The sequence below is a fragment of the Cynoglossus semilaevis genome, chromosome 3 (assembly GCF_000523025.1).
Source record: "Cynoglossus semilaevis isolate Cse_v1.0 chromosome 3, Cse_v1.0, whole genome shotgun sequence".
In the NCBI taxonomy this organism is placed as follows: Eukaryota; Metazoa; Chordata; class Actinopteri; order Pleuronectiformes; family Cynoglossidae; genus Cynoglossus; species Cynoglossus semilaevis.
The window spans coordinates 12,047,221-12,074,477 of NC_024309.1; the positions used below are offsets into that span (position 1 = coordinate 12,047,221).

Sequence of the window (27,257 nt, forward strand, 5' to 3'; positions counted from 1 at the left end):
TCTAAGAATTTATAATTTTAAAGCAGCATTTTATTTTGTAAAGGAAGTGAGGAAACAATGCCCCAACAAACAACAAACAAATCTAAGAGGGCCCTGCTCTTTCCTCCAACAAACAAAAGAAAACAAAATACAGGGTTTTTAACCTACGATCAGAATCAAAGACAAGAGAAAAATGTTTTGAACAAACAAACAAACGAGGGCTTCGCACTCCTCCATTTTGCTATTAATTACAAACAATCAAATGCATCATAAGGTAAACCACACAGAGCACATGGCAAGGTGTTAGCAGGCCTTAGCTCAAGGATGACAAAGGGGAAGAAGGCGGCGCCAGTTGGTTTAAATGGACGCCATCGACCAATCCACTCACAGTTTCCCTGTCATGTGATCATGCAAGAAAAAAAACCCCCCACACCTCTACATACACTGGTAGGAGAGAGAAAACACAAATCAGTAGCCATGATGTTAGCTCAGGAAAATCTCAGAAGTAGATTCAAAATATTCACAGAATAGAGCAAGGGAAAATTTGTTCTCAAGGATAAACAAAAGATTGACATAAAATAGTATAAGACTGTTCTGAAAATTATTAAAATGTTATGTTGTATAACCCAACCTCTACTACCAAAAAGTTAATATCTTATTGTTGGGTTTCATTAGACATGTCCAGTGCCATAAGCAGCTGGCTTCTTTAAATTAAATAATTGGGCACAAAGTCAAACTTTCAGTCTTTATTTATTATGTAGTAAAAATAAAAAAGGCTTAAGCACAACTTTCTTTAACTTTAGCATACAGCCTTATTTATCACAAACTGCTGGCAAGCCAGTGTATCATGTGTTATTTTTTCCAAATTAATATTATAAAAATATGATCACTGAGCTTAAGGTGATAAGATATATCTATGACCCATCACACAAGATAAGGTAAGACAATAAACAACCACAGACACAAACTTAGCTTACTATAATTAAAGACTTTTATTGATATATTACCAAAATTTACACATATCTCAATAATAAACAATATACAATAGATTTATACACATTTCTGGTTTACTGCTCATTCTTGTGCTGAAAGGTTTTTGTTCGCATCACCATATCAATAACGAGAAAGCATAAAAGGCATTCATTAGAGCCTGAATTTGTGCAAAGTACAACAAAAATGATGGAAACAATAACAAACCCAACAGAAAAAAACCCAACATAATTTGTACCAGGTGGCATCAGGATATTTTGTTGTGATACCCGTAATCAATAAAACATTTGACTGTAAATGTTTCCTTATTACTATGTTGTCATGGGCAATATTTACACAAATCTGTACACACAATTAAAGGAAGACTGTTTGTCCGGCTCTAAATTTGAACTCACGAGGATAAGACTGCTGACTGTTGCGAAACTTTGACACTTAACTTGCATTTAAACCTTTTATGATTTACAGTACTGATCCCGTAGACCAGGAAACTCAGTTAGTGATCCAGTAAAAGATATTTGGGTCAAACAGTGTCAGGACGACAGGAATTGACCTCACAGTCTTGTTGACTGATCCCCCATGTCTTCTGTTGAGTTACTCATGGCAGGATTATCGCTATCCAGTTGCTCATCATCTCCTTCACTCAGTAAAGCGACCACTGATGATAGGGTGGCATTTGGGTCCAACAGTTTCACCAACGGCAGATTTACACCTCTCTCTTGATAGATAAGATTTTGCAAGGTCATGGCCTGCATGGAGTCAACACCCAAGGACGAGAGCAGCAAGTCATCTTTCAGCTCGCTCTGGTCCACACCAATGGTCTCACTCAGGAGGGAGTGAACGTACGCCCTTGGCGACACCGTTTCTTTTTTGGGGGTTTGGGACTCTTTTTCCTTTGATTTTCGGAAGGCTTCATCAACCAGTGCAGACAGACGCATGGTTAAGGATGCATTTTGAGATAAAATGTTGTACCTGATGTTTCTGAAGTGAAACCTGCACACTGCCTGTTGGGGCAGATTTAGCTCAAGACATTGCTCCAAGCTTTTGTGAATTTCAGGCACGTCTAACACCATCATCCCTTTAGCCTCCAAGAATCGCTGGAAGTGCTCCTTGTTCAAGAGGAGACCAAGGTTCAAGGCCCCCCAGCTGATTGACTGTCCGGCCAACCCTAAATTACGTCTGTAATGACAGAACAGGTCAAGAAAGGTGTTGGCTGCTGCATAGTTAGTTTGTGATGGATTTCCCAGGAAAGCAGAGATGGAGGAGTAACACACAAAATAGTCTAACTGACAGTGCTGTGTGGCATGGTGCAGATTTATCACACCTTTGACTTTTGGTTTAAGGACTTTCTCGTAAAGAGACCTGTCAAGAGTCTCGATCAACCCATCATGCAAGACAACTGCACTGTGAAACACTCCTTTGACCGGACAGCCGGGAAACGTCTGGCCTATGGCTTTGAAAACCTTGTGCACCTGCTCAGAGACGGCTACGTCACACTCCATGCTGACGATACTGTTTCCACACTGATTCTTTACATTATCTATGTCTTTCTGCAACTCTGCTGTAGGCTTGCTCCTGGAAAGTATCACAACGTACTCTCCACCTCTCTGTGAAATGAACTTGACTGTTTCAAAGCCTAATCCAGAAAGACCGCCCACCACTACATACACAGATTTCTTCCGGAAAAGCTGCTTCTTTGTTGGCATAAGTGGGATGTCGGAAAGAGTAAAGTTTTCATCCTTTTCCAGAGCAACAATGGAGAGTTGTTTGGTGTTAAAGTATGATTCTGGCTCCTGCAAACTGATAGTTATGTCAGATTCCATGCTCTGAAAGGCACTGCCTCCAATTCCCAATTTCCTGCTTAGTTTCAATGATTTGAGCCACTGATAAATGTGTGGTCTTTTGCCACTCAGAGATCCTTTTTGCAAAATGACGGGCATCTGAATTGTCTCAATGTGCAAATTGTCATTGACACTGTGGAACAAATCCTGAGCGAGAAGATTCTGCATGTGAGACTCACAGACGACCACCATGTGTTTCTTCCCAGGGAATTTGCCAATCTTTTCAATCAGAGATTTGTCAAATGGAGGCAGGATGACAAATGCATCCATCTGTTTCATATTAGCTGATAAGCCATTGTTTTGTGTCCCTGTGTGCACATTCCAGCCAGATTTAAAGGAAGTAAGGGCTAGGATTTTCATTAGAGCAGAGTCGGGGACAGAGGATATGATCGCGAGATGTCGTTTAGCTTTGGGCAAAGCTCGGAACAGGATTTCCCAGGCTAGCACAAAGAAAGAAACACACGGTGTGTTTTGGAGAAATGGGAAACGTTTGATGCTGTAGCACGCATCTTCAGGCACGGTGATCCTGCTGCCTGCCACCACAGGATAACAGGAGGCAACCTGGTCACCCACTTTAAGTTTGGTAACTTCTTTTCCAACTGCTGTGACCGTGCCAGAGAAATCAAGAGCTAGAAGTGGGTGATTTTGCTTTGAATGTTTGTTCCAGTAGAGTGTCTGTCCAAATTTCAGAAGTGAAGCACTGACTGGGAAGTAATCAGATGAATGAACACATATTTTACTCGGCTGAATTTCAATGGAGGAGTCACTGGGTGGTAGGTTGCTAGGACAGTGGATGGCACTCACTTGAGTAATGTTGTGTGCATCAGCTGTCTGAAAGATGCATGGCTCAGAGGAGGCTGAAGTAAAACTCATCCTGGAATTATCTTGGATTTTTGGCGGCGTGTGACTGATTGATGGTGTTAGAACCTGTCCATCCTTTACCACCAATTCAGGGTATTTGCTGCAAGGGTATGACCGTAAGACCTTTGACAGAGTTGCAATGTCCTGAGCAGCGATACCGCTCAAATCAACAAGCTGAAAAGCCAGATCTGGTAGTTCTGCAGCGAATGCTCTCATCATGCCAACGATAGCAAAGCCGGGGTTTACCCGATCTGCTGTGATGTCAGACGAACAGTAGGTCACTGCTCTGATAGAGTTTGGGAAGTGAATCTTTTTGAGCTCGAGAACAATTTGACGTAAAATCTCACAGTAGTTCACCAAAGACTGCAGCACAAGGTCGGATTCCTGTGACGTAAGGTTTTCATTACCCCACAAAAACAAGACTTCGTTAAAGCTTTTCTTAACATTTGAGATCTTCAGGTTAGCCAGGAGAGAGGGGAAACCACTGTTCAAAATAGCTTTGGCATGTGTGAATGATATGTACTGAGACCTTGAGTCTAAATGCTGCTTCAGACTTTCAGCTATGCCTGCTTGGTCACAGAAAACCAAAGCTCTGGGAGGAGCAGATGGGTTACCTTCAGGAATTACACTGAAGGAGTTATGGTAGAAGTACTCATCTACCACTTGAGTGTGGCTACCAAGGTACTTGATCATTACATGCTTCACCTGGACAAGCACTCTCCCTTCTTTGTCTGCAAAACAGCCACAAACCTGGAAGTCATTTTCTCCCACTTCTGATGCCCTCAAGTAAAGAATCATTTCTTCTTTCAAAGGTTCAAAAACGGTCAAACTCCCAATTTGGGCAGGAAATCCTGGCCTCCCTGCGAAAATGTGCTCCACGGTTACTGGGAGAAGCTGCATAAGAAAATCTAACACAACAGGGTGAATGCAGTAGTCATGCAGTTGAGAGTGCAGTTCTTCAGGAACAGAGACGACTGTAAAGGCCTCTCTGAGGTCTCCTCCGTAGTACACATTACTTTTGTTTTTGAAGACGTCACCATATTGAAAGCCTCCTTGAGAAAGATACCCGTAGAACTCCTCAGAAGTCACAACAGATTTGCACCTTTGGTAGAGGGAACTCAGTGAAATGGTCTGCTCCTCCATCAGCCTCTCTCCGCCTGAAGTGACTTTACCTGATGCGTACATTGCAGATGGGGAGAAGACAGAGAAAGTGGCTTCCCGCTCTGCATGTTCCACTTTCACCTTCACGTCAGGTGGTTTGGGCATTAGAACACATGGACTATGGAAGTTGACACTCAGCTGTAGAGCGTTAAGTGGCACTTTTGGTTTGGCAGTGGCCATGAATGCTGATAATCCCAAATCAGCATAGAAGGCACCAGGGATGAGGGGAATGTCATTATGTTTGTGCTCTTTTAGGTAGAATGTCGAATCTGAATTCAGATTACAGCTTAAAATGTTGCTCTCACCTTCTGTGTGACAGAGCACTGGGTGATTGCTGGATGTGTTGTTTTGTGCTGCTCCAATGATAACATCTCTGTATGAGCAATCAAACTTGTACTCTGGGAAAGGCAGTGGCGTTGTTACAAAACTTTTGTAAAGGTTGTTCCAATCAACTTGAACGCCGAGCTCAAACAGCTTGGGAACTACAGACAGGACTGCGTCGTGATCATTCCCTGGCTGAACCGAGGCCAACACTGATGTGCTGTTACCCAGACATTCCTGGATGTTCCTCTGCAGTGCCCTTCGTGGGCCTATCTCTACGAACACGGTGTTATTTTTTCCTTTTGATGCTGACTTCACTGCTTGCTCAAATGCTACCGGCTCCCGAATATTTCTCGCCCAGTAGTCACCTGTGCAGAAGTCTTTGTGCTGGAATTTTTTGCCCGTTACTGTCGAGAACAACTCTGTGTTGAGGTCATTGGGCTGCAAGGCACCAATGCAGTTTCGGATTTCTTGAAGAATGGGGTCCATCATGTGGCTGTGGTAGGCAGCAGGTACGTCTAAGACACGGAGGAACAGATTCTGACCGTTGGCTGAGCTGCTTAGCTGCTTATGGAGGCTCAGGATAGCATCGACGTCACCTGAGAGAGTGCAGGACTCTGGACTGTTATAAGCAGCGAGACATATCCTACCAGAGTATTTAGGGAGCACAGCAGTTACCTCGGATACAGCCATATTACTGACCACCAGCATCTTTCCCCCAGTGACCCGGCTTTGGAGGACGCTGCGGTGATAGATGACTTTGACTGCATCTTCAAGAGACAAGAGGCCAGAACAGTGGGCAGCTGCTACTTCACCAACAGAGTGCCCGAGCATGGCATCTGGCTTGACACCCCAGTGCATGAGTAAGGTGCTAATGCCCACCTGGATGGCCAGGAGTAATGGCTGTACAACATCTGGGTTGTTAAAGTCACTGCTTTCAGTTTCACTCTCCAGTGTCTCCAGGATGTTCAGTGAACTAAGCTTTTGAAAAACTTGTGAAATTTCCTCGATCTTTTGTCTGAAAACTGGCTCGTGTTTCAGAAGCTGTTTGCACATGCCATGGTAGGTGACGCCATTTCCACAGAAGACAAACACCAACCCTGGATCTAAGGAGGACGAGCTGACATTTTTGTCGAGGGCAGCACTAAGCTTTTGTTTTAGATCAGCTACAGATGATACCAGAAGAGCTTTTCTGAACTTGTGTTTTAAATGGCTCCTTCTGCAGGCTGCTGTGTACAAGAGAGAGTCCAGATCAACTTTACTGTTGGACTCCAGCTGCTTAATGGTGTCTTCCACCATTAGAGATAAAGATTTGGTTGAATTTGCTGACATAACAAAGTATTTCGGTTGATTCTGGTTTTTCTCTTGCACAGTGGGTGACTGACTATACTCTTTGACAATAGCGTGTGCATTTGTACCCCCAAAACCAAAGTTATTCACCCCCGCAACTCTCGGACCAGAGGGTTTCCATTCTTCTGACCTCTGAGGAATTTTGACATTGAGAGCTTTGGCATCGACACTGGCACTTTGCTCAGAATAGAAAACTGAGGGAACAATTGTCTTATGCTTCATCATCAGAAGAATCTTTATGAGTCCGGCCACTCCCGCTGCAGATTCTGTATGTCCAATGTTACTCTTCACAGAGCCAATCCACAGTTTCTCTGAACCAGGAGGTTTGGCTTTAGCAATGACATTTGAGATGCTTTCTGCCTCTGTTGGGTCTCCAACTGGGGTTCCAGTTCCGTGCGCCTCTATGTACTGAACATCGGCAATGTCAGACTTGGAGTAAGTTCTTCGTAGCAGCTCCTCTTGTTGTATCATCGAGGGTTTAGTGATTGGAGTGACTGAGCGACCATCTTGGTTGACCGCTGTTTTGCTGATGATACCCCAGATGTGATCGTGGTCTTCTAAGGCCTGTTAAAAAAGAATAATAAAATCAAAAACTAGAGTTGAACTAGATGAAATGAGCATACCGTTATACTTTAGCCATATTCTAACCTTTTTCAGGGGTTTCAGAAGAACAACCCCACATCCTTCTCCTCTACCGTAGCCATCTGCTTTGTTGGAAAAAGTTTTGCTGGTCCCATCAGGGGAGATCATCTTGGCTTTGCTCAGGGCAACAAACACTCTTGGCTCTATGATACAGCTCACTCCTCCGCAAATAGCCATATCACAATCACCTGATAAGATAAGGCACATTTTACCCATATAAACAAATCACAAAGGTTCAGAATAATCCTGCAGTACAGTAAAAAAAAAAAAAAAAACTCAATGCAGACCTTCTTTAATGGCTTGACAAGCAAGATGAAGAGCCACGAGTGAGGATGAGCAGGCAGAGTCTATGGTCAGTGAAGGTCCAGTAAAGTTGAAGATGTACGAGACTCTGTTCGCTGCTATGCTCATGGCTAGCCCTGTGCCGGTCCAGTGGTTGATCACAGTTGGGTGGACATGTGCAGCATTTGTTTCATAATCTCTGTTCATGAGGCCTACATAGACATGAACATGGGTTAAATTAGATCATATCAAATAACACAGAAACACCAGGGCCCCGTCTGGCTTTGTTCTCTTACCGATGAACACCCCTGTACTGGTGCCACTGGCCTTCTCCATTGGAATTCCAGCGTTCTCCAAAGCTCTGTAAACACACTGCAGCAGGTGCTTCTGCTGAGGGTCCATTTGTTCCACTTCACTGTCGCTGATGCCGAAGAACTTGTGGTCAAATTCATTGAATCTGAAAAGAGTTAATGAAAATCATTGGATCTATGCCAAAGGCCCCACGTCAGTGGAGTTTATAAAATAGTTCAATACTGTAAAACTCTAGACATTTTAACATTCTGGTTCTTTAGCCAAATGTGTGAAAATATTGCGAAGTAGGAATTGATTTAAAAAAGTCTCTAATTTCGCTGGGATTAAAAGTTGACATAAAAATATTTCTGAATTTATTTTTGTCAAATGTCAATACATTTTAATGGCCTATCAAGGGCAGGTCCAGACACATTCAAGGAGGTTTACAACAAAGTAAACTATGTCTTATCTAAGTATTAAAACTAGTTTTATTGCCAAATCACTTGACAGTGACCCCAAAGGTGAAGCTGTGATAAAGGAGACTTTTATTTAAGATGCTTTAATTGCCAAGATGATATTAAATGTACGTTATCTTTTTTAAACATGATAAGATTTGGGCAGCGTACCCATCGATGAGAGCAGCCTTGGCTGTGCGGGATTTACCCCCCTTGGTTTCATCAGTATCAAACCAGGCGGTCACATCAAACCTCTGTTTGGGAATTTGCCTAGAACAGTTTTCCCCTCCATGGAGAACCTTCCAGAAATTTTCCAGTCCTTCTCCTGTTTAAAAACACAACTTTGGATCAGAATAAATATTGTTGCAATAACTAACCTTTTAAAAAATTGCGCAGATACATTCACACTTGGTTATATAATCTATTCCCGTTTTAACCTTATTATTAAAAATAAAGATCAAAACATTTTCCAAGAAGAATCTTGCCACGTATAACAGAAATGACACAATTAAACATACAGTTCCCAAAAAACATACAAAATATTAATAATATTGTAGTATAAAATATCAGTTTGGATCATTGCTGTATCATTGCCAATAATAAGTAGAAGAATACATTACTGTATCATCTGCATACAATAAATCCATATATATATATAAATCAATATATATACATACATATATATATATATATACACACATATATATGTTTCATTACTGTCAAAGTCTTTCTTTGATTTATTATATGCAGATGCAACAACCAGGAAATACAATTAACATGGAATCAGGAAATACATTTAATGATTCAAAGTGCAGATTTTTTCTAGCATAGAATTATTTCATCCAAAACAAAATCACAGCATTTTCCTTTTTTCTTTAATATTAGTGGAACATGATTGCATTCTTTATATATATATGTATATATTTAAATTTATATATCTTACCCCCAGGAAAATTGCACCCAATTCCCACCACTGCGATGCTGTCTTCATGTACCTCCATCCTCACTGTACATCACTGTGAGACAAAAAAAAAAAAAAAAAATCAAATCTTTACTGCTTTTTGCCTCCACTTTCACATTTCTCCCCAGCCATCGCCGCAGTCAACCATGAACACTTGTCAATTGACAGTTTAGTCACGCACCGTGCCGTCCCTACTCATCCATACTGTACTCCACCCCGAGAGATTTTGTTAGCGTGCGCAGCCGGCCGTGCTACTTATAGGCAGCTACTCGCTCCTTATTAAACATTAATGATTGGCTGTTTACGTGGCCATGGAGATGAAGGAGCTCAGTGCACACCTTTATGGTGCCTCGCTAATGATTAGACCAGGTTTAATGAGTAGTATCAATGTGTAAACCAACAATAGTGTAGGTCTGGTTTCATTGCAGCTTATCAAAGCCATATAACAACTGTAACAACCAACCACTCAAAACATTCAGGGAAACGAGTTTAACAAAATTTTAGGGGGAAGTTATTTTCTCTTGTATGCAAATCAATTTAAAAAATGTCCATTAAGGAAGTGTTGTTCCGAAAAACAGGTAGTGTCACGTTAGGTCATCACTGTTTACACTGCACACTGTGTTGAGTAAGAGATTGGCCTGATTGATGAGTATGAGTTTTCATTAGTTGATACATGTTCAAAGTCCGGGTCAAGGGTAAAAACCAGCTCGCTGATCAGCTTTATGTGGTCCAATGCTATTTTATTAGCCTTAATTCCTTCATGGTCTTTATTGTATCTTAAACATAGACGCTGTGTGTTGAACAGGTAGTTCAAATCAAATCATCGTTTTATCAGTCTGCAGCTAGTAGAAAAAATGTCACCATCAACAAGTTTGGTTCATTTACCTGCAAATGCTTGATGAAGCTAAATTTCTTTTCATACAACTTCCTCATGACTCAGACTTTGTTTCAGTCTCTTTATTGATACATAGAAATCATGTGGAGATCTGTGTTTTTATGACTTTACTGCGTTTTCTAGCAAAGATCGTCTGAAACTCAGGACATACCTCACAAAGCTCCTCCTCCTACTGTTCTGATAAAACCAAAACTGTTTTGTTTTTTTTACTGTAATTTTTTATTCGAAGATAAACCAAACATCGTAAGTTGACGTTTCAAAAACGAGAAAATACAGAAATACGGAAACAAGGAGTGTAACCTGTAGGAAAATATAGCAGCTGGAGTTGGTAAACAAAGATCAGCAGAACAGTTTGGTCCACTGTGAATTAGAAACGTAAACAGTAAAATTACTGCTCTGCCTGTTATGGAAAATACAGCAGTAAACAGACAGTTAGTTAATACTATTGTGTGTTTTTGAAAGTGTGGATTTTGTCAAAACAATCCACATCAGGAGGTGACAATGACCTCCAGGTCACCCCCCCTCCCCATCATGAGGTCATATCAAGCAGACGACAGCTCAGATCCCACAACTTCTCCGCCATGATGTCATCTTTTGCTGCAGTTGAGCATTTGGCAGGAGCACAGTCACTGAGGACAAGGACAAAAGAGACGCATTAAAGGATGATTACATTTTCAAAATAAAACATCATCTATGGACCACATTGGGGTCCCCGCACCAGAGTTTGGACACTGCATCTGCAGTATGTTGTCTCACACATTGATCAGTACCTGTAGTAGCCACCACTCTCGTTCTCCAGAGTGGGCTCCACAGCACAGTAAATGGAGGTCTGGGCTCCCTGGACCGAGTCTTTGGTGAAGGGACTGACCAGCTTCATGGCGAGCTGTCGAGGGCTGCTCAGGTGACGCCACAGGTCGGTCTGGACCACACCAGGGTGGACAGCATAGACTGTTACGCCTGTGCCTGAGCAAAAAGATCCAAATCAAATATCAATAAAATATTGACAGAAGGAGTGAAAACCCGAGTTCTCCCCGAGGGTCGTACCTTCCAGTCGTTTGGTATTGACAGAAGTAAAAACCCGAGTTCTCCCGAGGGTCGTACCTTCCAGTCGTTTGGCCAGTGAGCGTGTGAACAGGACGTTGGCCAGTTTGCTCTGACTGTAGGCTTTAACATCGCTGTAACTCTTCTCGCTGTTGATGTCGTCCAGATTAATGACGCCCCACGAGTGGGCCATAGATGACAGGTTAACAATCCTGGCCGGGGTCGAACGTTTAATCAGGTCAAGCAGCAAATGCGTCAACAAGAAGTGACCTACAAGACAGCGCGTTGTAAAATTCATATCAATATTTAACCCTTCAGTTTTATGGTCTTCCAAACATGTATTTGTCTGTAAGATGTGTTTCCTGGTCTTTGGAGGTCATTTCTGAAGTAATCATAAAATGTTATAATGAACGGCTAATATGAACTTTAGTTTTTGGCTCAGTAGATCAGCTGAGTTTATTTGTTGGGAGTTTTCATATATTTATAAATATCATGTAATGTGTCATGTGTTATAAACCATTTTGCCATTCAAATTTGATTTGAGTTCTCTGATTTAAAAATATGTATATAAAGCCAGAAATTACAGTCTAACACCACTGATTCATATTAAAAAAAAAAGAATTGTATTCATGCAATATATAATTATGTTTCCTTTTTATTTCCTTACAGTAAGCTGTGTTCTAAATGGTTTCCGTTGTACTTTATCTTGTGTGGATTAAACTTTTACAACAACAAGGAAGTGTTAATGAATCACAGAAGAAACAAAGAATATGTCACCTTCTAAAAGTGCCCAAAAAATAAAAGATCTTCCTCCACGGAACTGTACTTTAGCTTAGTCATGGCTTTTGCCTGTAAATATTTTATAACCAATGCTTCAACACAGAAAAATCAGAAAAGGCATAACTGAGGTCAGAAAGAGTGCAGTGTGTTGAGACACGGGGATAAATGACCGTCTACGTCAGGTCTGTGAAAAAGTACATGACTGAAAACTCCTGTTCAGTGTGAGCCAGGATTTATTGATTGGTTCACAGAACTGTAAACATTGGCCTTCCCCATATTTACCCAAGTGGTTGACACCGATCTGCATCTCAAACCCATCGACTGTTTTCTGATAAGGACACATCATCACTCCAGCGTTGTTGATGAGGATGTTGACCGCCGGCTCCTCTGGATTAAAAAACCAAAAATATCAGAAATTTAGAGGTTTGTTTTCCTTATATGCCACTTTTGCCATTTGCAGCTGCTTGCAGCCTCCCTGACCTCGGTTGATGACTTCAGCAAACTGTCTAATTGACTTAGTATCTGCCAAGTCCAGAGTTTTACATGTGACGTCACTGTTGCCGGATCTTTCGATGATTTCTTTCACAGCGGCCTCGGCTTTGGACATGTCCCTGCACGCTATGATGATCTTTGACCCTACAGATAAAACAAATAGCCGACAATTAGAAATTAAACCGTGTGAAGGGTCAACAGCACCCTCTCACGGCCAACTATGTCAACTACAGATTTTTCTGTATGAACAGTAGGCAGGGTAACAATAAAACATCACAATAAAGTACATTTTGCTAAGTAGATCTCAACATTACTTCTCACTGTGTGAATTACATCTGGCATAAGAATAAAAATAGAACTGAAAAACTAGAAAAGACATGTTGAACATACAACTGAGAGCGCTATACAACTTTTTTTCTTCACAATATTTCGTAATCCAGTTGACGTAATGTGCGCGATGACGCAACAAAACATGACTAAGTAACATGGGAGAAAGGCTAAGGATGATCCAGCTCTTTGAAAATGAGATTTATTCGGTGTAAAATCTAACTTTAGTTTTTAGTCCAAGACAAACCCACCTCTTTTAGCCAAGTCTACGGCCGTTTCTTTGCCAATGCCAGTGTTGGCACCGGTGATTAGAACAGTTTTACCCTTGAGTTGTGCCTCAGAAGACCAAGGAGTCCGGAAGAAATTTCTAGGAAATTGAGAAATTTTAGTGTCTCAACCCGTAAAAAAACCCAAAGACAATAAGATCAACGGATGAAAAACACACATTTATGTACAATTGTACGACACACGCATATATTTGAAAAACAGCGGATAAAACAAAGTTCACTTGGGGTCATACGTTAATGTGATATGACTTTATTTAGCTTTAAATCTTAGGACTACGCATTTTATGAACACAAATAAAAAACAAACAAACCTCACCGTAAAGCTTGCATTTTATTGTTGTTTTACAGCGTCCACACTACGTAATAATAATGTATGAAATAGGTTTTTAAAAGAAATTAGGCTGAAGTACTTTTCACACAGCCAAAAAACGTCAACAGACTTAAACTTGGTGATGCGGAAGTGTCACAAGAACAGATTTACTCATATTTGATAGACGGAAACTTTAGCCCTTAGGCTGAAAGAGCGTCATTCTACAGCGACGCTGATTGGATAATAGAGGAGAATGCGACCGCCCTGTGTATTGTATTTCTTCATTTCTATTGGCTACGTCAGATGGGCGGGATCTTCAGATAACGCTGAAGCTGTATTAAACTCGCCCAGATTTGATTGTCTTTTTTTCACAAGAGCCTGTTTTTTTGCTCTCCAGCAGGTGGCACCCAAACACCATTTACCCATTAAAAAAAAAACCTCTTTAAAACCAGTTCTACAAAGTGACACCAGACCGGCGCTGCAGTGTTTTGTCTGTCGACAGATGAACAGGTTGGTGTTTGGGTAAATCATGTCCTTGGCTGAAGTGTCACCTGCAGGGCGGAAACACAGTGGAACGGACTAAATGTCAGCATGAATGGTTGATTCATAGTCAACAGTTATCACTGCGGCACAGTGGGACTGCACTGTGGGCAGAAGGTCATTAGATCAGGAAACACGGCAGCGGTCATCAGCTGATTGTGTGTAAGCAAACATTTCCTTCCCCGTTTTTTTCCTGCCGGATCAGTCGGTGTGAGTGTCATGTCATGTTGGGTTCTGAAACAACTGTGTCTGTGTGTATAGAAATATGTAGAACAGCAAACAGAAACACGTTGATATTAATAACATCATCTACACAATAACATATCTCACAACTGTAACAAATTTTCTTTTTTATCAACACTGGAATGTAAGCTGTTGACATCCTAGGCTACATGGCAACATTGTCAACAGTACGCTGAAGATGCCGACATGGAATTTTTACTCTGATGTTGCGGAAATTATTTCTAAATTCACAGGGACCAAATCAGGAATTTTGATGTGAACTTAAATTCATTTTCTTCTTCTTGAAATAACCTTAAAATCCCATTCCATAATGCAAACACTAAACTATTAATAGGGTGACAGTATTTATTGTTCTCTACTCATGCCTTGATCTCACATGTCCATGTCCAAAACCCTTAGACATAACAGTTTAGCTAACGCTATTACTGGCGCCACATGCCTGGTTTTCCAGCAGCCATGGACAATGGATCTGCAGGAGGACGCTTTCAATAAACTACAAGAACAATCCATTAGCTATAATGGGCTGTTTACTTTAGCAGATGGAGAGGATGCAGCGCAAAAAGAAGAAGAAAAAGAAAACAAATAATCTCAGGCCGGGCCTTTATGTTGAATACAATTGTTCCCATAATAATGCCATGTAATTCCATGTCCATATGGCAAACACTGTGTGTTGTGACAACAGCAAAATGTCATTAATCTTGTTCATACTCGGTACATATGGTAATGTCTGTTTAACAAATAACCATTCACGTGATTATAAATTATACAATTTATAATGAAAAAGAAATGGCAGGAATTTTCCAGAAAGATCTTCTGATATCACAAAAGTTATATCCACCAATATGATGTTAGAGTTAAATAATAAAATAAAAGAAATAGAGCTAGAGGTTAGCTAGTAGCCAACTGAAATCTAGCTAAAAAAACAAGGGCTTGAATGACTATAATTCTATAGTTAGAGAACAAAGAGGGGTTTTTTAAAAGCTGCTCAAACTGTATGGTTTTCTTCATATTTTAATGTGTAAAAAAAAAATGGCAACACAGTCAGACAGATGTCGTCATTCGACTGAAGCCAAAGTTCTGGAAGAATAAGGCCTTCATTAGAAGGAGTCTAAACCGGGACAGTTTATAAACACTGACGTTGCAGGACTCAGATTTCAGTCAATCACACTCTCTGTAAACATGGTCATTTTCAGAATGACTGGGTTCAAGAAATGAGAATCTCATTTTTCTGCTCTTCCACTGTGGGTCAAAGCTGGTAGAACAAGCAGCTCCAGTGTTTATGTTGTAACAACGACACGTCTCCGATGGTTCATCTGACTCTAACGCACGCACACGTTATTGAGATATTTGATTTATAATGTTTATACTTCAAATGTTTGTTCATTTTGCTCTTCCTCCAAAAAAACCCTGCAGATTTACTTCAGATTGACCTTGGGTGTGAATGTGAGTGTGAATGGTTGTTTATATCTGACTTCAAAAGATAAATACACCAATGTTATTGAGATATTTGATTTATAATGTTTATACTTCAAAATGTTTGTTCATATTTTTAAGCTCAGAGAGTTTTCATCGTCCTCCTGAATCAAACTTGCAGACGTAAGCTCCCAAAAAATATTCCACTACTCCGAGGGTTTTGTGCCACAATGTTCTGCCAGTTTCCGTCCCAGCTTCAGTCCGTCCCTCCTGGTCCACCCACCGTGTCTTTGTATCTGCTTTCTCACGGCCGTAGCCTCCTCTGTTACACAACACCTCCATTTTCCCGGGTCACTTCTCCGATCTCCGCCGGCTCTCGCCGCAGATGCAACGTTTCCCAGAGATCCAAATCTGCACATTCATAATTACAGCAGTTATTTTGTTCTTCTTTTTTTAAACACACAGAGGACAGGAACTCTCCAGTGTCCACTGCAACACATGGTAACATTTATCCCCGACACACAGCAGCTCCCTGGACATCAAACTAAAGGGTGATTTAAAGGTTGATTCTTTTTGCAGATTTCGTTCAGGTTCCCTAGAGTTATTAATTGTTACGCAACAAATTCTATAAAGACGCTGAAGTCTAATGTAAGGAAGCTTTTTTTTGGTCTATTTTCTACAAGTTCTGCCTCTGAACCAGGCCTCTGTCCAAAGTCGAGCAGTGACATCTGTTGGAGAAGCTACAGTGGCCCCTCAGGTCACACATTTGAAAGTCCTTCTCCTGGTCTCGGTGATCTGTGCGTCCATCTTGGATCTAAATCAGGTGTAACGTTTGTACCCAAACATATTAACCTGTTGTGTGTTATGAGTTCAAACACTCACGTCATCTGCTTCATCAGGAAGGATGTGGTTGGACCGTCACCACCCGATGGCTAGTTGTGCCTTTCAGCTAACATTTAGCTTCGTGGTGTATTTATCAACAACATTTGATTTTTTTTCCTGGCTCTTTTTGTAAGATTTCAGTTATTTCTGCAGTATTTAATACAGTTTCTGCTGCTAACTTTCAAGCTCTTGTTAGTAACCTACTTACTGAGTTTACACTGAGTTTAAAGACCACGTAACAGAGAAAAAGTAAAGTAAAACATCAGCAAGTCAGTAAAACATCAGAAAAAGTAAAGTAAAACATCAGCAAGTTATGCATTGGAATCTTTTTTTTTTTTCATTTTTCCATAATATATATTCCAGCCACTGCTGAGCTACAATTAACCAGCGCTTAACCAGAACATTTTGTTTACCAACCAAACCCAGTAGAACAACAACCGTTAACAGGTGATAAATCACCACCTGTTTGACCAATCATTGACGTCATCTTTCTGGCAGCTTCATCTCAAACATCCTTGGTTCTGTGTCTCAGATATTATTCAGCAAAAACATCGACCTCATTTCTGCCTTTTGATCTGAACCGTTTCATCTCCTGGGGCTGAGCATCATCACAGATTAGCCACAACATCAGTCAGTGCTGTGTGTGTGTGTGTCTGAAGGTGAGTCAGTGGAGTCTGTTATGAAACAGGCCTCGGTGCTATTTTTGGACCCGGTTCTGGGCAGCACTGAAGGCCTGGGCAGGCAGAATATGATGTTTCATTGATCATTCAAGTCAAGTGTTTGACTGCTGATTCTGAAAAACCTTGGATACTATGTCTGACCTTTGACCTTTAATGTCTTAAAATAAACCGAACTTGTTCAGAAAGAGTTTTTTTTTTTTTTGCCACAAAAGCCAGACACATACTCTCACAATCTCACATGTGAGTGAGTCAAAGAAAGGGACAATGAGTCCAGGGAAAGTAGTAGCTAATAATTAACTAAAACCCACCTACATTTTTAGGAAAACAACAGCAAGCGTTGATGTTATTGATTACATTTGTGCTACATGTTAGACATATGTACAGCCATTTTTAGCATTATGCTAAAAGATAATGTAAAGTTTGCTTAGGAATTCACCAATCAGTGGCTAGAAAAGTAGCTATATATTTAGCAAGAATGTAAAGAAAGAAAAGTTGCCATATATTTAGCAAGAATGTAAAGAAAGAGTAGCTAGCAATGAGCTGAAACCCACGTGTGTTTATAGGATAAGATAACAGTTGTTAGCTAAAATATGGCTGATATTAGCCAGAGGTCGAAGCAAGAGTGTTAGTTGTTAGCCATAATTCGCCGTAGCCGACTGTGTGAACCAGACCACTGTTTGCTGTTTGACTGTTTGATGATCTTTCCACACAGTGAACTTTTTACTGTAACCTTTGACAACACAGTCATGTAATAGATCTACTACTATCTTTACACATCCTCGCTTCATGACACCTTTACTCTCCTTGTCACTTTGTCATCTTTGCCAAACAGCCACTGTGGACGTCAACGTTAGCATTTCTCCTTCATTTAATAGAGACAAAATGTTTAAATTGCGTTAAAGAGTAACTTTGTTCCCCCTGCAGACCACCAGGGGCAGCTGGTGTGAACTGTATCCAGTGTCGGGCACTGGGACAGAGTCATTAATCCTTCGCGGCCGAAACTTCAACAGTAAATTGACTGTTGACGGATTGAGGAACAGGGCTGGATCAAATTCAGGATCCAGACTCCTGTGAACTTACAAATATATAAATAACAGGAATCTCAGACCCACGGGAAATACAAAAGGATAATAACAAAAAAAGCACACAAATGGTCAAAAAAATAATTAGATCACATAATTAAGTCCAAAATAAGTTTATATTTGGCTAAAGGTTAGCCAGGTTATCAAAGTCAAAAACAAATTCTTCTAAATGTGTAACTGTTTTATCCAGCAGTTTTTATCTAAAACATTTTCAACATTCACCTCAGGTTTAAAGTATTTATGTTGAATGTGAGACTTCAACAACAAGAGGCCGAGACCATAAAGAAACAGAGTAGAAACAGAGGGAACATCGTGTACGTCTGTCGACTCCTACAGTTCACGTGGACACCGTTACAGAACACAGGCTAAAACGAAGACGAAGAAACTTTGGCAGCAGCAGAAATTATAATTAAATGACGTGAGAAAACACTGAGAGGGAGTGGAAGAATGGAGCGGCTCAGTCTTTCATGTCTGCGACCTCTGAACCCTGTCATTTCAAACAGACCTCCTCCACAAAATAAACAGGGCAGAGATGATTAATTACCCACAAGTCCACCGGGGGAGCCTCATTTACATTCATGGACATGGGTTATTTCATAAGAATTGGTGACGACTGGACACAAATCTACAGGAATATTAGTTTTAATCATGGTACTTTTCAAGGTCTGTCGTTTGGGTTAAATAATTGTTAAGCAGATTTTAAATTTCAAATGTAAAAATTATAAAAATAAAACAAAAAGAAGAACATGTACTTGTAGATATAACAAAAATAGAAGTAATCTTAAACTTTACCTAAAATATTTGACTGAGGAAAAATTCGTAGCTTAATGTTAGCCAATTTAGCTAACCTTGTCAACAAAACCACTAATTATTAGAAATAGATACATTTGAAAAATAGAGAATTCAAAACATTGTTGACGCAAAGAAATTGAGTTAACCAAGTTAGCCAAAACTGCTTAGCTAGAATTTTAACCAAGCTCATCTCAAAGCTAAGGTAGCCCTTTGATAGCTAAATATTAGCCACATTGATAAAATTAAATCATTTCACAGGAACAAAGTAAAATAATTTTAATTTTACATTTTTTCTTTTATCGTTACAAAAACGTAGTTAAATAGTTCTTGTCCAGAGCCTTACAGGGTCAGCCGCAGGTTACCGCCTGTAGGGGCAGTGCAGCTGTGACCGTCCACCACATCTGGTCCGCATTTGTTGACAATCAGTGAGATATTTGTGTAAACAATGTTAAATGGTGGACATGTGTGTTTGACTGAAGCCGTGGTGAGGCTCCGTTGTTCTGGGTCCGTTGAACTCCAATTGGCTGCAGCAGGAAACAGCTTTCATCCAGTTCTCTCACGGAAAATGTACAGTACAACTACACGAGGTCTCACGTAATCCTAATTTGCATTTAACCCGCTCTAATACAGATTAGGGAGATTAAAGAGCTGCCATGGTGAGACCAGAGCCACAGAAACACCAGTAGCTGCTGCTGTTGTTTTCTTTTTTCTTCCTAAAAACAGCAGAGTGTCCCTGATCTTTAACCCGGACATTCCATACCAGGCTGCAGAATCGTACCAGCAGTAACGTCCCCACATACTGTCCTCAGTCCTGGGAGTAAGTACTGTGGATAAGAACAGCTACAAACATCTACACGTTTCCAGGCAAAACTCTTCTTCTCTGCTCGCTTTTGTCCAAAGTCTGAGAAGAGCAAACAGACCCCCCGTCCCCTCCCGTGTCCCCCCACCATTCATGTAACACATACAGATGAAGACGACACAGAGGAACAGAAGACTGGACTCTGGGATAAGGAGAGCTGAGCCAGAGCACGGAGCTGACGGGGAGGTGACAGAGTTCATATGCATTTGAATACGCTCGAAGAAAACCAGGAAGCGCTGGTCGTGGACTATTGAGATTCCAGCCACGTCCTGGAGCTGGAGCGACGTCCCCGTCCCGACACCAACACAAGTCTTCACTGAGGAATCTGCAGTATAAACACTTGGGGTTTTGTCAACCGCTCGTCAAAGACCTCTCAGAACTCCACTCCGCTCTGATTTCCTGTGGGTTCGAAGATTTTTTTTTTGTCCTGTCCACACCGTGATTACGTTTACCCCAGAAACTCTCTTTATTTTAATAATAATAATTTGAACTTTATTGATCCCAAACTTGGGAAATTGAACTTCTGACCAACACACACACACAGTCTAGGAAAGGAAAACAGCCACCATTTGCATTTTCACCACGCTGACCAGAAAATAAGTAACTTGTGGTCCACACCTGGCCCACAGGCCACCCTTTGAGGGCCACTGACATACATTTTTGTTTCCTTTGCTGGTTTTTTTTACACGTTGAAATAAAAACAATCTTTTAGCTGTTGACACTTGGTGTTTTATACCACACTCTGAGCTAATATTTCTTCATAAACAGGTCGTGGTGTCGCCACTTCACACTCAGCTGCTGACAGCGGCAGGTGGTCTGCAGAGAGGAGGTGCTGACGTGGTCATATCAGCTGACAGTCTGCACACAGGTTCCAGGTCCGTATCTGCGGCTCCTCTGAGATTTCAGCCGTTCGTAGACAATCCTCAGAGTTGGCCTGGAATCAGTGCCTCCCAGTGCAGAGGGTACAACGGGGGCTGTTTGTGGGAGGACTTGGCAGACATGACAATCTCTCACCCATGTGCCAGCAGCCAACGTGTTCCAAGTTTAAGGCTTTACCGTCACAACCACCAAACGAACCACAGCCAATTTCATCAGGTTTCATAAAGGTTTGACTCAGAGAGGGTGATTTTCATCATTGTCATTTTCTTTTCCAATTTATTTGCCAATAATGAAGAATAATTATGGGCAGATGGTGGTGCTTCTGATAGAAGGGTGGGTTGGGGGGGTGTTGGGAGGGGTCCAATCTGTCAGGGTTTGATGAAAAGAAACACTGGGGCAATTGTTGAGTCCTTATATAAGACGGAGCTGCAACTGAGGCTGAAACTGAGACCCAAGGTGTTGACCAGCAGAGGTCGACTCACTTGAACTTTGCCAATAAAAAAACTTTACAGGTATATTTTGAGGGTTCCCAATGTAGGGGGCACAACCCAGCTAGGGGTTCAGCATTTGTCATAGTGCCACAGAGGGGAATAGCAATTTCTGCAATTACCTGAATGAATGACAAGTGCAGAAAAACAAAGATGTATGGTCTCAATTTTTTGTTGTTTTGGGAAGTGATATTTTGATGGTTCCCAAAGTAGGGGCGCAACCCATCTAGGGGTTCAGCATTTTCTTCTTTATGCGTGCCACAGAAGAGAAATGGCAATTTCTGCAATTACCTGAATGAATGGTTTTAGATGGACATTTGGATCCACTATAATGGGATGTCTTTCCCCAGAACCCATCTGTCACTCTGACCGCACACACTGTAAATGTCTCATCCGTTGTGCACCACTGCCAACTACTTCTCTGCCACACCTGACTTATGAACTACAGTATATCACAGTATGTTGTACTTTTTTCGTCAACAAATCTTCTTTAAGTTTTCATTATTTCCGATCACGATCACCGTCAGACCTTATTAACAGATTTAGGCCGTTAGACGTCAACGTGTGATTGCTAACAGTTTCCAAGAGAGGAATTTGTTGAAGGGCATTTGTTTTCCAGGAAGTGACTCTAAAGCTACGTACATCCATCCACTTAACCACAGCTGCTACGTAGAGTCATCTGTTATTTATACCCACACACCAGTGCAGCTTCAGGCCTGGTCACACAGGTCAAAGTTCAGCTCCTTCCTCTCAGAGTAGGTTCTCCAGTCTGAGCTGAAGACTGAAATGTGATAATCCTGTTAAACCGGCCTCGCTTCACGCAGTCCACGGTCAGTGAGCTGGCACTCTGCTGGCTGTTGACTGACAAAGGCTGCCACTGTTTATGAAAGGAGGCTTTGGATTAAAGGCGCTGCCGGGCGCTACATTAAGATAATGAGATTTACTAGCTAAGGGCAGATCATATCGAAAAGACCTCGATATGTAGGTAAGAAGGAGAGACATAACGTGTTAGCGTGTTAGCACAACGATTTTCATTGTTTCTTCGTGGATTATTTAGCATCGGACAGGATTTAGTGGAAAACCCATTAGCTTTAGCACCATTACAACAAATTAACCATTCCACAAATGTTGAGCTCTGCTGATTTATAATCACCTCCAGAGAAGAAGAAAAAACGGTCAAGTTAACGTAAAGGACAGATTATGTTTCTATAATCTGTGTAATCCCCACATAGAGTTTGTTATGACTCAAAATATTGATCGTTTGGTCCGTTAGCCGTGAAGGAGGATTTCCCTCAGGTAGAAGACGTTTTACAGTCTCCAAGTTGGACTGAACTCAGGTCACATCAGAACAGGTCGTAACCTTTCATCTACATATTCAGACTCTGCCGAGCAACAAACACTTCAACAGTGACCTTTAACCTCCGACCCTCAGTGTCTAATCTGGTAAATGTTGACATAAAATGGACAAATTTGTGATTTCACTGGAGGTCACTTTCTCTTAAACACACAAACCAGTTACTGTGCTTTTTGAGTCAGTTCCTTCAGTGAGAAGAGTGTCGGTGACCCCTGGTCTAAATACTAGCATGAAGTACTGCAGTAGTAAAGTGAATATTTTATCTCTTGTTTCTCTCTTGTCCTGCAGGTGTAAATCTTCCCTCGACCATAAAACACTGTCAGTCCTATGTCATTTATTTTAGGTGTAGATATTTACACTTGTTTCTGCCCCTATCCTTCATAATTACCACAAACACACACACACACACACACACACACACCTCCACCCTGCATCCCATAAACTCACACCGGCCGCTCCTTCACTCTCTGATGTACAAACAAATGTTTGTGTGAGCGTCTCCTCCTCCTCCTCCTCCTCTGACCTTATGTCACTCATTTACCCACCAGTGTGTGTCCATATGTGGGTCTCGGGCAGACTGTGTGTACGTTGCATACGAGGAGGCGGCCGTGCTTTCTCACGGCTAAAAGGGAGGAAGTGAGACCACAAACCCACAGGTCTGTCGCTCTCTCTCTGTTTTCACTTCAAACGCTGCAGGCGCCGCCGTTTGCTTTGCCAACAGCGTGGACACAGTCTGTATCTGGTTTGTGGTTCAATGAAGGTGACGGCGTCAGCGTAGTGGGGTCAAAGGAGAGGTGGAGCAGCAGGAGTGGACCCTCCACTCATGTCCTTCTATCCTACCTCTGTGTTAGGAAGTTGTTGGCAAAAATACAATGTGTTGAATTTGAGGTTGAAGGACTGGAGTGGGAGCAACATCAGCAGCAACGCAACAACCAGTGCGACCAGTTTCCTGATTCCTCTGAGGAATTGTACGACAGCACAATCAACTGCTATCACCGTTATCTGCAGCTCATTACAGAGAGGAAACGCACATTGCATAACTTTAGACTCTACTGTCTCTGAATGTTTTTTTTTTGTTCTTTTTTTTTCCCACTGAAGTCATTGATAAAGCTCTATTTTTGTTTATCTGTTAAACTAATATTGTTCAAGGCTGCAGGAGCAAATCTGACCTCGGACCTCGTGACTGGTCTGTTCTTATCTCACAAGGTCTTTTGCACGCTTTATTGCACACACACACACAGAAGTCCAGAGTTGGATCATCAGCCTTGACCCGTGACGCCTGTGTCGTGTCTTTCGTTTGTTGTCTTTGCAGCAAATCTGTCATTTCATATTCTTGACTCCGGCTCTGGGGTTGAAGGCTGTGAAGTTGCTGATTATGTGAATGGACTTTGGTATAAAAAGGTGAGAAATTTACTCAACATATTCCATATCACATATATCACATATCCTCTTCCAAAATAATAATAATCATTACAATAACAATAGTAATTTAATAACTTACACAAAACACCAAGGACAAAGTAAAAAAAAAAACCCATTTACATCAAAAACATTTACATCAAAGAGAAATCCTTCTTTTTTTTTGGAAATCCTTATTTTTTTTTTTTGTCCTTGTTTTAACCTCCTGAAACTGTGCGTCTTCACGGTTCGTGGACATGTGGGCAGTGTTTTGTCCCCGTGGAGGGAACATACAGTCACTCTGATAACATACTGTATGTTATCACAGCCTCAACATACTGTACAGCATGGAGCCAGACGTCTGCTGCGGTCGCACATCAACCACACCCTGCATGTCCAGCATCAGATACAGTATGTTGTTGTTTCTTCACCACTGTACACACACACACACACACACACACACAAATGGTTCCGACTGCAGCAGCATTTCAGACTTTGATCATTTACAGACCATTAGAACAGTGGTTCTCAAACTGTGGTATGCGTACCAACAGTGGTACGTGAGGGAAATTAATATTTTCACCCTTACGTTTTCAACTGAATAAATCTGAAACATACCATGAACAATTAATACAACATTTAAACACAAACACCTCAGAGAGATCGGTGTTTTCTCAGGTGGTACAGAGGAGAAAACGCTGGAGAACCACTGCATTAGAACATACAGTCAAACTGCAACAGTAACGTTTTCTCCGAGGTCAGAATCCTGGCTAACTATTAACCACGACAGAACTGATTGGTCAGGGTTTTGGCTGAAGAATGCATGAACTGAAGTCGTGATGAGCATTGTTTAAGAAGCAGAAAAAAAAAAAAAAAAATTCTCTCTCTCTCCCTCTCTGACCACGATGTGTCTGATGCATATTTTCCGCCGACTGTATCAAGTTTTCAGCTGCCCACATGATTTAAAAACCAAATATATTCGGTGTGTTTACATTCACAGATAGTCACTTCTGTTTCCTTTTTTTTTTTTTTTTTAGTGTGTTTACGTTCAGACACTCGCTTCTGTTTCCTTTTTTTTTTTTTCCTTTTTCCTCTCATCACAGCTGAGAAAGTGTGCGGACATTTTTACAGCTGGCAGCTTTAATGCATTATTACTGCAGTGTAATAGTGTTGGAGCTGATTCAGCGCAGATGACAGTTTAACAGCAGGACTTGTGTCAGTGATGCTGCAGAAATAAGCAGAAGTGACAGCTGACTACGAAGGAGTTGTTGTCATTTCTTGGTAACTTTATGCAACCCTTGAGTCTAAGAGTTCATGTAGTGGAAGTATTGCATGGTTTTAACTGTGTCAACTGTATCACCTAAAAAAAAAAAAAGAAAAAAAAAGATAATATTTAACCTTTTTCTATATAAAAGGTATGCAAATATTTAACATTATAAAGTTTTAAAACTACACAGAACATCAGTATATCATCGGCATAGAGTTAAACTCATGTAGGTGAATCATTTTATCCAAGAAAAAACAAAAAAAAAAAAACAGGAATTGAGGGTTTTTTTTTCCTTAAATAAACTCTTTTATTTGAGTAAAACATTAACTGTGTTGACAGTTGTTTTTTTTTAGGTATCTGTTTGAGAGCAAAACATTGTTGGTCAGAACCAGGTTTTTGGTTTGATTTGTATATTAATTTGCATTTGGGTTCATAACATAAGCAGCTTCTTGTTTCACAGGCTCGGTGTGTTGGGCGTGCGTGTGAGATGAGTATCATCGCATCATGAGGTTTAGAAAAACAAAATCTCTTCCTTCTCACGTCTGTTTTAAACCCATCTATCAGCTCATCGCCTCGACACACACACACTTGTTGTACTGAACGTTTCCTCCACTTCAGTTGAAGATGTTTGGTCTTAGCTCAGCTGCAGTATCTTGGGCGTGATCTCCAACAGATCGGCTTCTACTCAAGGCATTTCCTTCCCTGTGTACATTAAACGGCGCCAGACAAGAAACCCTTTGCAGATGCAGAGATTCTGCACAAATATTGGTGATTGTTATGACGTTCAGACCAAATGCTGGTGCGGTGACAGACGTTCTGATGAGCTCTTATACGTTTGGAATGTTTATCAACCGCTGAGGTCTGACGTGTTAAATGTAGAGATTAGAAGCGTAGATAGAGGTTGGACTTGAATCTACATGCAGGCGATGATCAGGGTCACAGTTAAAACTTTCATTCAAAGAAAAACTAAACATCAACACCAGACACCTGGACCAAAACCAAAAAGATCAGCTTCAACACCAACACTCACACAGAAATGAACCCACACAATTGGTTTTAAAGGAAAACAACAACCTGAAGAAACAGAAAATCAAACCCAGAAACACAACCACACAGCCAACATCAAACCCACTGAAAGGCTGTAGTGAGAGTGAGACAGCTTTTATAGCTGTGGAGCTAACGAGTGGATGAACGGCAGCTGAGCAGAGCTGGAGCTGAAGCAGCAGCAGGTGAAGACAATGAGCCGAACGATGGCGTTCAACGGAGTCTGTTTCAACGTCGGACTGAATCAATATTAAAGTCTTGAATCCTGAGCCTGAAATATCTATGAAAATGTTTATATATATATTTATGTGTTTGTGTTTTAGAGCAAATGCTGAAATGACATTGAATTCTCAATCCAACTTTTATTTCCTAATCTAGTGATGTGTACAAAGACTCTACTGTTACATGTTTCGTAACAGACTTTTTAAAGTAAGGGTATGTAAGACCTGTTTGGTGTTACCATCAGGTCCCTTAAATACCATTACTGTAGAAAAAGAAACTTTTTAAAAATAAATAATTTTTGTTTTTTAATTTCATTTTCTTTTAACAGGGTCAATGTCTCTGATCTGGATTTACAAGAGAAGCTGAACTCATTTTAACCTGTGTATTGCATCATAACTGTGGTTCTTGTGGTTTTCTGCTGAACTGTAGAATGACTATAACATACTGATTGGAGTAACCAGGACGTTTTGTCCATTTTTTTTCCCGTTACACTGTTATTTTTCTGCTGATGGTGTCGTCCTCCCAGTGTTGGGTAAGACGTGAAAATATCACAGACAACGACTGACTGCCGTGACTTCAAAGGTTCTAGTTTTTAGATAAAATTGTATTTTACAAATAATGACATTCCCTAAGAGAATTACTGCTGGAAATTCATTAGGGTTGACAAAGTATCGTGATAAGGTGATAAGGAACACGATCCTAAACAAACCCATGGATCTAAAAGCCACACTAACTGGAACTTTCTGTACTCAGAGACTCAAAGAGGTTGGTAATGGGAGAGACGTCAGGAGGAAACCCTACTCCCGTGGGGAATGTCAGCCATCACAGTCTACTGAGAGAGAGAGAGAGCA

General features: G+C 41.0%; 2 protein-coding genes and 1 long non-coding RNA gene across 4 annotated transcripts; 1 reads left to right on the top strand and 2 right to left on the bottom strand.

Moving 5' to 3' along the window:
- Positions 1-947: 947 nt before the first annotated feature.
- fasn2 (fatty acid synthase 2) lies at positions 948-9,934 on the bottom strand. The gene is made up of 7 exons (XM_008308151.2): positions 9,313-9,934; positions 9,114-9,186; positions 8,342-8,495; positions 7,721-7,881; positions 7,430-7,636; positions 7,149-7,330; positions 948-7,064 (listed from the first exon to the last, which is right to left on the bottom strand). Exons 2-7 carry the CDS (start codon positions 9,169-9,171, stop codon positions 1,521-1,523), a joined length of 6,306 nt encoding a protein of 2,101 aa, XP_008306373.1. The 5' UTR covers positions 9,172-9,186; positions 9,313-9,934; the 3' UTR covers positions 948-1,520.
- A 139-nt stretch (positions 9,935-10,073) lies between these two features.
- Positions 10,074-13,429, bottom strand: LOC103377359 (retinol dehydrogenase 12-like). Its single transcript, XM_008308152.3, has 7 exons — positions 13,270-13,429; positions 12,918-13,033; positions 12,328-12,483; positions 12,130-12,234; positions 11,128-11,337; positions 10,797-10,989; positions 10,074-10,655 (listed from the first exon to the last, which is right to left on the bottom strand). The coding sequence occupies exons 1-7, from the start codon at positions 13,281-13,283 to the stop codon at positions 10,556-10,558; spliced, it is 894 nt and encodes a 297-aa protein (XP_008306374.1). The 5' UTR covers positions 13,284-13,429; the 3' UTR covers positions 10,074-10,555.
- A 9,460-nt stretch (positions 13,430-22,889) lies between these two features.
- LOC112486836 (uncharacterized) lies at positions 22,890-25,248 on the top strand. 2 transcript variants are annotated; one of them, XR_003049376.1, is made up of 3 exons: positions 22,890-23,876; positions 24,141-24,284; positions 24,977-25,248. It is a non-coding gene; the product is annotated as an uncharacterized LOC112486836 (long non-coding RNA). The 2 variants fall into 2 exon arrangements; XR_003049375.1 differs by having other exon boundaries at positions 24,202-24,284.
- Positions 25,249-27,257: the final 2,009 nt, after the last annotated feature.